This window comes from Anneissia japonica, unplaced genomic scaffold, assembly GCF_011630105.1.
Source record: "Anneissia japonica isolate Jap-2015-1 unplaced genomic scaffold, ASM1163010v1 scaffold287980_len571666_cov165, whole genome shotgun sequence".
Lineage (NCBI taxonomy): Eukaryota > Metazoa > Echinodermata > Crinoidea > Comatulida > Comatulidae > Anneissia > Anneissia japonica.
The window spans coordinates 257,301-268,926 of NW_022720008.1; the positions used below are offsets into that span (position 1 = coordinate 257,301).

At 33.3% G+C, this 11,626-nt stretch overlaps 1 protein-coding gene and 1 long non-coding RNA gene across 2 annotated transcripts in view; one reads left to right on the plus strand and one right to left on the minus strand.

Moving 5' to 3' along the window:
• LOC117111169 overlaps window positions 1-4,036 on the minus strand; it is a 20,276-nt gene extending 16,240 nt beyond the window's left edge. Inside the window, exon 1 of the long non-coding RNA XR_004445831.1 lies at window positions 3,932-4,036. This is a non-coding gene — a long non-coding RNA (uncharacterized LOC117111169). The remainder of the gene's footprint in view (window positions 1-3,931) is intronic.
• Window positions 4,037-4,129: 93 nt separating this feature from the next.
• LOC117111167 lies at window positions 4,130-8,490 on the plus strand. The gene is made up of 4 exons (XM_033254042.1): window positions 4,130-4,792; window positions 5,511-5,643; window positions 6,159-6,288; window positions 6,629-8,490. The coding sequence occupies exons 1-4, from the start codon at window positions 4,182-4,184 to the stop codon at window positions 6,712-6,714; spliced, it is 960 nt and encodes a 319-aa protein (XP_033109933.1). The 5' UTR covers window positions 4,130-4,181; the 3' UTR covers window positions 6,715-8,490.
• Window positions 8,491-11,626: the final 3,136 nt, after the last annotated feature.

An 11,626-nucleotide genomic window follows, 5' to 3' on the forward strand; every position in this document is an offset into this window, starting at 1 on the left:
GTGACAGCCATTTTAATGAAAGTATTCTTGAAATAGGCAGCTGAATTTGGCATAGAATCATTCCTAGAGATCTGAAAACATGCAAAAATATTTACAACAAATGATATTATTACTTATTTTTTTAAAATTCTTAACATTTAACTGTTTAAAGTGAAATTAGATGAAACTGGCAGCCATTTTGAATATCTAATTAGCAAAGTTTGGTGATGCATAAACACGCTTAACACTATCCTCGTTCCGTTATCAAGTGATGGTTTTATAGATTTTTCATTCTTTGGGGTCCAAGCCTCAATATATTATGATATATTGCACTATACAATAAGCTACAATAATTACTATACATTAATGCCTATACCCTATATTTACACACAACGGTCACAGATTTTGTATTGATTGGAAAAGTGTCCTCATTTTGGTCGAAATGAATAATGTTCAAAAATCTGTAACTCCACTTATGGCTTATCCCAAATGGTTGACCCCTCATTTTAATCCTATTTTTATGTACAAACAATCCATTGGTATCACTTCTGAAATGAAATATTTAACTTTAAAATTGCATGATTCTGCCTAGTAATAGGCTAGGCCCTAGCTAGGGGGGATACCAAGATGTGACCAGCTAGCAAGGTCTAGGCCTACTCCTCCTGGTTGGGCCAGGGCCTACTCTGGCTAGGGCCTATAGGCCTAGGTCCTCGTAGGCTAGGCTACATAGCCTAGATAGCCTCCATATATGGTCCATCATACATACGGAAGCAGGTCAACTCGGCCACAAGTCAACTTGGCCACAGTCAACTCAGCCACAAGTCAACTCGGCCACAAGTCAACTCGGCCGCAAATCAACTCGGCCACAAAAAGTTTGGATACAGTCAACTCGGCCATAAGTCAACTCGGCCATAAGTCAACTTGGCCACAAGTCAACTCAGCCACAAGTCAACTCAGCCACAAGTTATTTATAATAAATAACATGCAATATAGGCCTATATTAACTTTACGGATGTATGCCTAATTATAATGATTATTACTAGAAATTGCAATTGCAAGTGAAGTGCTGCGAAGTACAACTGCATATAAATGTTCTTCGAACAAAATTATTTATGCGATCGAGTCAAGTGAAAATAACGAATAATATAAATATAACAAATACTATGAGACACGACCCATTGTCTATATTAGAACAGCGTTGGTACCGTGTATAATAGTGTTTTTCTGCAGTGACATCTCGCTGCTGGCGACTCGCTGCTGCAGGCGATGACTCGCTGCTGGCGAATTGATCTGCGCATGTGTATAAAATGGTATTTTTTTCCGAAAACACTGTGTATGCCAGTCTACAACAAGCGTCGCCTAAATGTAATAATTAGCACGTTGAAATAGGCTAGTAGATAAGTTAACTGGGTTCGTAAATAATATTGGCCTCAAAATATTGTGGCTGAGACATGGGCCGATTAAACGTAGAAATAGGAAACCTAGAAATATAGTAAAAACGCTGAATAGTAATACTCCAGCGTCGCGACATGCGGACGTTGGTAAGAGTAGGTTAGTCTACAAACGTCGCCTAAAGTAATTGATTTTACCCGGCAGAACGAAAGAAGGAAACTCAGCTTTTCAGTTGTCTTAGGCCCTCGTTTTTTGACAAACAATGACCTTTCAGAGGTCAAATTGCTGTCAAGAATATGAATTGGCTGCTTCGCAGCAACAAGAAAATCTTACTGACGTCATGTGTTCGTCTTCTGTTTACTCACAACATTCTACTTCATCAATAATGTTAAACAACAATAACCACATAAATTAATAATATTTACTTTAATAATTATTAGTCATAATAACTATAATAAAGGTGATAACAACAATATTAATAGTAATATTTATTTTAACAATATTAATAGTATTTTTCTTTGCTTCTCCTTGGAAGTTATTTTGAATAAATCAATGAATGATTGAATAATACTAATTGATAATAATAACGATAATTAAATATCTATTTTAATAATACTTATTAGTGATAATAACGATATTGAAAGTGATAATAGCAATAATAACAACAATAATAAATTAAAGATAATGTTTTTTTTATAATAATAATAATAATAATACTAATTAGTAATAATAATGATGATACTTATAATACTAGGCCTACTTAGTAATAATAGGGTAATAATATCAATAATAAAGGTGACAACAACGATAATAATATGAGAAAAATACCAATAAAACATCAATAACAATTTTTTTTAAAATTACTATTATTGAAATAATAATACTAAGACTAATATATAATAATGATAATAATAATATGAATATGAATAATATGAATAAAAAAATCGATAATTATTTATTTATATGGTAACAATAATAATATCAGCAAAAATTTAAACAATAGCCTAAATAATGTTAATGCTAAGACTAATAACTAAAACTAACGGTAATAAAAACAATAATAATAACAACAATGACAACAATAACAATACTTAAAGAATTAGTATTTTATACGGTACTTCATGAATTACTCCTTCAAAGTGTAGTACCAGTAAATAGGCTGCAGTTGACTTGTGGCCGAGTTGACTTGTGGCCGAGTTGATTTGTAGCCGAGTTGACTTGTGGCCGAGTTGACTTATAGCCGAGTTGACTGTAGCCGAACTTTTTGTGGCCGAGTTGACTTGTGGCCGAGTTGGATCGAATTCATTCATACATAGGCCTAGCCTAGGCCTATATATATGAATTCGATCCAACTCGGCCACAAGTCAACTCGGCCAAAAAAGTTTGGCTACAGTCAACTCGGCCACAAGTCAACTCGGCCACAAGTCATCTCGGCCACAAATCAACTCGGACACAAGTCAACTCGGCCACAAGTCATTTATACTGGTACTACATTGTACTAATTGTTATTATTATTGCTGACATTGTTGTTGTCATTGTTGTTATTATTATTGTTGTTTTTATTACCGTTAGTTTTAATATTAATTATTAGTCTTAGCATTAACATTATATATTGTTCAAATTTTTGCTGATATTATTATTATTATTACAATATATTTTTTATTATTATTATTATTCATATTATTCTTATTATTAGTGTTAGTATTATAATTTTAATAATAGTAATTTAAAAAGTTGTTGTTATTGGCATTTTATTAGTATTTTTCTCATACGGTATTATTATTATTAATATTATTGTTGTTGTTGTTGTCACCTTTATTATCGATATTATTACCCTATTATTACTAAGTAGGCCTAGTATTATAATAAGTATCATTTAATTATTACTAATTAGTATTACTATTATAAAAATAAACATTATCTTTAATTTATTATTGTAGTATTATTGCTATTATCACCTTCAATATCGTTATTACTGTATCACTAATTAGTTATTAAAATTGATATTTAAATATCGTTATTATTACCATACTAGTATTATTACTATTTGTTAAAATAAATATTATTACTGTATTAATGTTGTTGTTGTTATTATCACCTTTATTATCGTCATAATGACTAATTAGTATTATTAATGTAAATATTACTAATTTATTGTCGTTATTGTTGTTTAATATTATTGAAGTACCGGTAGAATGTTGTGAGTAAACAGAAGACGAACACATTAATAAATAACTCTTTTTAATTCATAGGCAATAGCATTCAAATCTCTTTTGGTAGTGTGATGGTCCTGTTTTACTAAAACATACTGTGTACTTTATTTCAATCATATATTGAAGAAAAAGGATGCAAAAACTTAGATTTACATTAAATAACTTGTGGCCGAGTTGATTTGTGGCCGAGTTGACTGTAGCCAAACTTTTTGTGGCCGAGTTGATTTGTGGCCGAGTTGACTGTGGCCGAGTTGACCTGCACCCATATATACAGGTACACCTACATTTAAAGCTTATTAAAAGGATTTTTTCATCCCAGAGAATATAATGTAATGATTACTATTTACCTTACTTAAATTCTCTTTTGAAATAATACCACTTTTCCAACAATAATGTTGATTTTGATAGATTAAATAGCGCTCAAAATACACACAATCCAACATGGTTGCGGACGGCCAAAACTTTGTCTCAGACAGAGGGCGGCAAATCAGTGCTTACATACCGCCCTCTATAAAACCAGGAAGTAAGTGGCGGGCATGGTGGCGGGTTAAAATCAAAACAAATACAGTAAATAGAAAGTGACCGAAGAAGATAGACATGGAAACACATGCCTTTTTAAAACTTCAAAGAGAACTGAAATCCTTACGTGAGCAAGCTATCAAAGATAGCGCAAATCCAGAAGAAATTGATGAGACATTTAGCCAAGTATTTTCAGAACTAAGCGCAAAAACAGAGAGAAATAGGACGCTTACCATTTTTTTCGGAGTGACATTAACATTGATCAGTTGTTTAGCTGTCGCTGTGCAATTTCTAGTAACTTCCGTGTACGATGATCCATGTTTAATTTATATGCATGCTTTGCCAGAGGAACTAAGTAGGCCTATTGCAGACTGTTCTATGTGTAAAGACTTGACTACCGTCCCTCGATATGATTTTATAACAAAAGAAGAGTTTGAGCTAAAACACGCCTACACCAGCCAACCAGCCGTTATCGCCAAGGGTACAGAGAATTGGACGGCATCCAAAAACCTTACTTTTAGTTATTTGAAAGAGCTCTATTTAGCTACAGCTGACGTAGACAATATTCAGGGTGATTGTGCCTTCTTTGGATATCGTACCGATTTTGTCTCATTGAAGCATGCATTTGAAAGTATCACAACCGAAATGGAAAATGTGGAGCCGGGGTCACCAAACTGGTACATCGGATGGTGAGTCAAAATGCACGCCCCACCCCACAAAATCTACCCCTCCCCCAATCAGTGGTGGTGCCAGAAATTTGATAACAATTGAGGCCTGAAATGTCCGACAGAGAGGTCCGAGCCTAGGGGTTGACTAAGCCGATCGATCAACGGCCCGGAATAAAAAATCCCTTGGAGTATGTAGGGTTGAGGGAGAGTTATTATGGCTTAGAATGATCCAAAATGTGCTTTCTTTTTAGACCACAGTATTACTATATTAGGGATTGGCAGTTAAAATAACATTATTTGGATAGGCAAATTATTCTTTTTTAAATTTTTACCCAACAAGCAAGTCGTGCGTTGGACGCATGGGGGCATTACCACTGCCCCAGCCCCAGAGCCAAAATCTATTCCTCCCAACCCTACAGTCAAAATCCACCCAACCCCTAAATACTTTTAAATATATGGCAGTGGATATTTAGGTGGTAGAATGTCTGGTTTACACAGTTTTTTCATTTGTTTATTTTAATATTTATTGGCACTCACTTTCGAAAAAGGTTTTATCAGTTTTATATCCATTTAAATGTGCTATTCATTGTTTTAATTGAATGTTGTTTTTTTTTACCTGTTTTGATTCTGTGAAACAAATTGTAATATGTAACATTGCATTAGATACAATTTTAAAATTTAGGACCAAATTTCAAAAATTCAATTTAAATATATGAATATTCATTTTCTCTATCCACAGGAGCAACTGTGATGAAAACATTAGCAGTGTCATACACCAACTATCCAGCAAACCATATTTTTTGCCGGAGAGGTCAAGGCAATATAACACCTGGATATTTGCTGGCAGTCCTGGGGTCGGTGCAGGAATACACGTAAGCAGCTCAGTCCAGGTTGCTTAACAACAGTGCCCCTGACAATATAAATTGGCACACAAATCAGTTATTTTTTTTTTCTTGATTCACTCTTCCTTATAGTGTTCCACACTTTTAAATGATCACTTAATTTAGAAATTGTAATATGAATTTTTGGCACACAAATCAGTCCTTTGTTTGTTTTTTTATTGATTCACTCTGTTAATAGTGTTACACTCTTTTAAATGTTCTTTTTTTTAAATGAATTTTCTCTTTTACTTATTTATTACTGTATTATAATTAGGCACAGTGGTGACTACGGAAATTTGCTCAATCAATCAATCAATCAACATTTTCAACAAGTGGTCCAAACTAAGGGGCCATCTAGATCTGTGTCGGTGACCCAGAATAAGATCCTTGGTGGATTATGTTAATTGATTGTAGTCATTTTTGTATTGTTCCTATATAAACATGTCAACATCTTTATTCTGTATTAAATTTCTTCATGTTTTTGTTGGTTTTCATTTTCCCTCCAGATAGATACTGTTGACTTGCCATCATGGCAGGCTCAGATTTTGGGGCGCAAGACTTGGACCCTTACTCCACCTCCAGAATGTGAACATATTTGTCAGACAATTAATGCCACATTAAACCAAGGAGACATTAGTAAGAACATTATATTGTTGTCTGTGTGTCATACATAAACAAAAACAATACCAATTATAATTTACAGTAGGCCTATAGTTTTTCAGTTTCAGTTTATTCATTTTATCCACACATAAAAATATACAGTAAAGAGTAAAACATTAGAAAAAAGCAATTAATTAATTAAAAGCAATTAATTAATTAAAACAAAAGTGTGGAAGGTAGTGCAGTATGATAAATAAATTTTAACCAGATTATGTAGAATTTGTAAGTTCATGTACGTTTGCACTCAATATTTTGTGTATTGTTTAAATAACACATTCTAGCACATTATTTGCTGAAATTTTATGTTCTTTTTCAGTTGTGGTCAACACTAACCAATGGTATCACTCTACTACAATCCATGAGGGCAGTATAAGCCTTAGCATTGGGTCAGAATATGACTAATCTTTTTGGCAACTATTGCATGAGCTTCAATTTGAATATTTAAAAAAATAGTGGCAGACGAGTTTAACTTTTTGTTAGTTTACATATGGCCTTTCACTGGTAGTCAGTAGGTAGTTTTCGCCGCACGACCTTAACGGATGACGTCATAATTTATTCATCTTGTTTTGCGGAGTACGTTAATTTCAGGATTTTACGTGCTCAGCATACATTAGTTACGGGTTTGTTTAAAGTTAAGGTTAACGTCGTGCAGCGAAAACTACCTATTACCAGCTTGTGTGAACAGTGGCGTATTAAAGTCTTGAAATGGAAGTGCTGGTGGTAGAGAGCAAAGGTGGAGTGTGGGCTGGATGGTTAAGTGAGGGGTCGATGGTTAAGTGAGGGGTCAATAATTAAGTGAGGGGTGTTAGATTGCAAAATACGATGATGAGGTTATTTTTTACTACTTAAGCATGATTTTTGCTTCAGACATTTTCAATCATGGAGACTGGGGGTGGAGTGGTGCAAGCCTTTAATTTGCTAGATTGGCTGGTAATCAACTTAAGGATTTTCATAGTAAAAATTGTGCAAATGAATTGTTTTGGTACATGCCTATTTGTATTTGATAAGTCCTAAAACAAAAAAAAATATTATATTGGCGTAACCCGACAGACCCTAAAAAATTTGGCTGACCCTAGACATTTTTATTTAAATTTCACGATACAAGTTTATGTGAGCAAAGTGGCTGTTAGGTCGGGCGTCACTCATAGTGTTTCAAAAGTGGTCCAAGTGCAAAAAATATTACAATATGGGCTGTAAAGACTTATTTAATTGATTTTATTGATTTCAGGGACTTTGCTGAATATTGTGGAAGTAAAAAAGAAAAAGAAAAAAAAACCCTACCTACCTACCCTATTTTTGGGGGCCTGTTACGCCAACATAACATTTTTTTATTTTAGGCCTAACTTTGATCCTTCTAAGTGATCTACTTTACTGTAAGACAGTACAGTATACGGTATAACTATTTATAATTATGTATATTATTTTAGGTAATGGACCTTTCTCGAGTGACAATCAAACCATAAAATTAATAATCAGGGTAGGCCATGGAATATGCACCAATCCTCACATGTCATCTGATGTTTTCAAAATTGTTGTATGGAGTCATTTCAGCTCAAATCAACCACCATGCCCCTGTGACCCGCCTTGGATTTTCCTTTAAAAAAATTCTAAAAATACCTTTCTATGTCCAAAGAAAGATTCCAAAATTTCAGCAATAAGTTATGACCTTTTGAAGTTAGGTACCACGCCCCCTTTTTCCTTCCAGTAATGGCTCATTTGACCTTGGACAGTTTTTACGAAGCTATATCTTCTGGAATAACGAAGATAAAAAGTTGTGAATTGCTACCATGTTGCTTTATAGTCTGATATTTGTCCCCTTTTTCAAGAAATACCATTCAAATTTTGGTAGCTTATGTTATTACTTCTAGAATGTTAGATGCCCCCAAAAATCCCCTAAAGCATTGGGCAAACATAGATTTTTCGTAGGGCCGTATCTTATCATTCTTTTAAGTAAGGAAGTTAAAATTAAACATATGATGAATATGCTCATATTACTATATATATAAAAATATGCAAGGTAATTAGAGCAATAATGAAGGTATGATGGGGTCCCGAACATGGTTGCAGAACCAGTGACCCTAAAAACACCCCCTACTTTGACCAACCGGATGACCCTGTTGACACATAATATTAACTGTGAAATTTATACCAGTGTACAGATACACATATCATCATTGTAAGTACTCCTTCAGTGTGAATTGATTTTTATGAGGGTATTTTTAGGGTCAATGTTTCTGCAACCATGTTCTGAACCCCATCATACCTTCATTTTTGCTCTAACTACCTTGCCAACATTTATATATGTAGTAGTATGGGCATATGCATTACATGATTGATTTTAACTTTCTTTTACTTAAAAGAATAAAAAGATACGTCCCTCAGAAATAGCCAAAAAATCTATTTTCGCACAAGGGTTCGGGGGATCTTTAGGGGAATATAACATTCTAATAGAATATGCTACCCAAATTTGAGTGGTATTTCTGATTTGTCAGATTTTTAATTTGATTTACATTCCAGGAAAGTCACTTGTCATTAGATAGAACTAGTTGAAAGTGTGGTGTGTGCACAGTAATTGGTAGAATTCTTCTTTTCCATTGTAGTTGAGGTTGGAAACTGCAAAATAAATTAAAAGAACTGACACTTATTAAAATTTGTTTTCTTACTAAAATTTTTGTTATATTTTTATTAAGAGTGCCAAGAAGATTGGATAAGGAAAATACAGCACATGAATATGAAGGTCATTAAAGAAAGAATATACAGTAGTGTACATAAAATGAGAACTTGATGCAGACTCAACTGCAAAGTTAAAAAGTATATCACAAAGAATATATGAAAACTAGAATTAAAGCAGACTCAAGTGCAAATATTCAGTAGCATAACACCTATGCACTCTCGTGGGGTGGTCCGCAGGGCTCCAGAATCCTAGGGGCCCCAAAGGGGCCCTAACCATGGGGTCCTCAATCTAGCACCCTGACCCAACAGCATAAAGTGTCTGACATTGACTGTAGGACATATATCACATTATAGCCAGTGACGGATTAAGTCTAAATTAGTCAAAATTTTAAAAAGTAGAGGCAAAAAGAAAATTATATTCAAATTTTAAGTCTTCGAGTGCCATTTCCAGCCATCTAGAGGTGCCATAATCATGGGTGATACAGACCCTCTATCTGTGAAAGTACCTCCCTGGGCCCCTCTATTTCAAATTGCTAGTAGATTCCGCCACTGATATATCATTTATTTCGTTGTTAAAATCATTTATATGATACAATGACAATCATAATTAAAAAAACACAATGGAATTGGCGACCAGGTCCGAAAAAAGGCTCCAGTCTTAGAAAGTCACAGGGCCCCTGGCCCCAGCGTTACGTCACTGCAAATATATAAAGGACAAGGTAGAGAAAGTGGATAAATAGTCTCCCTAAAATGTTTCTTTTCTCAGAGTACAGCTGTTTGTTATTACACTTAGTTTCTGTTTTTCTTTGAAATGTATGTTTTGTAAGGCGTGCTGTTCCTCCTGGAGCACTGTATAAGCAAAAAACATGAGATGCAGACTTAGCAGCACAGATAAGAATAAAGAACATTGGATTGAGCAAAGGGAATTATATGTTAATGCCCTGCCCCCCCCCCAAGACCCCCAGGGTGTCTGCCCCTGATGATTATTGATGTCTGATATTTGGTTGATACACTTATGCTTTTCTCTTCATGACATTCTTTCCTCTTCCTTGTTGTGTTCTTTCTGTAATATCTAGTGCAAAAACAAATTATTTAAGATATATATTTCGGTATATTTTGGAGATTCAATTTACAATATGTCGTACGTAAGGTAAGTAATATTCAAATAAAAAAATATGTAATTCACAATGAAAATTTTAAAAAAAGCTATACGATATTAATTAAAGTCAATATTATTTATGGGCAAAATTTAAGATTTTCAAATTTTAATAATTAAAAATAAATACAGAGATTAAAATGTTTTGATATATTGCACTTACCGTGGTTTCTCAGTTAAACAACACATCAGCATACGTCTGTGCCAGCCTTCTGTTCTACAACAACAGAAAAGAAAAAAAAAGACTTGCCTATGCTCCTCCTATTTCTTCTATTCCTTTATTGGTCAATTCTGATATTCTCTTCTGATATTTAAATTTACTAGAGCTTGGTTCTCACGAGAGCCCTAGTATCCGGATCGGCAGCTAACCATTAGCACCTGCATCAGAACGCCCGATCAGGAATAAGTATAGTCAATAGATTAGTTTCGCATACGTTTTTTTTTCTTATCTGTTACGTTTCCATTTACCATATGTTCTGATCATATTTATAATAATATTATAAAGGAAATATGTGTTTTCATATTTATATTTTCCATATAAAATTATTAATAAATTTATAATTGCATGCTGTACGTTTTAAAAGCCATTTCATGCTTCTTTTATATTCATAAGCCTGAGAAAATCACTCAACTTGCTAGGCCTATTTCTTTAGTTGTATAACTAGAATTGTGGAATAAACGTTTCCACAAATTGATTCCCATTGTACTCTTAAGGCGAAGCTGACACAAGGTTTGTGATTTCTTGTTTGTTTTATTTCCATTTTCAATATTTTACTGCCAAGACAGAAGTAGGTGGATGCTAAAATAGATGACTAGCTGTTTCTAGGTACAAACACGTGCGCTGGAGCGCAGTTCACCATTTCACGTGTTTTCACGTCACCTACTTCATGAAACCTGTAACTTTGAATCGTCTGCGCTGGCTGCTGATCATGTTTATAAAATACAAAAATAAATGGATAGTAAAATATATATTTGTTAGGCCTATATGATTTCATGTGTAATGTAAATAAATATGTATAATTATATATAATATTATATATGTATAAATATATATATGTATTTATTTATTTATTTATTTATTCAGGTATAAAAAGACTCAAAATACAATTCAAGATTGGAATGAAGAGCTTACATAAAATCAATGAAGAAAAATACAGAAATATAAAACCAGCAATAAATATTTGAGAAAAATTTCAAATTACAAAAAAAAATTTAATTATTTATTATTTACAATTAATATTAAAATATCAATCAGCATAAATTGATTAATTAAATCAATTAATTAGAATTTTTAAGTTATTAATATATACAAATTTCATTGAACACGGTTAACAGTCATAGCCCTATTCAAACAATTACATTACACATTAAAAAATCAATAAACAAAATAAAACCAGTTCAATTCAGGAAGTACATTGCCAATTATCCAAATTAATCTTTATTTAACAGTCCAATAACACTTGGAATAGTTGACTTGGCAAATCT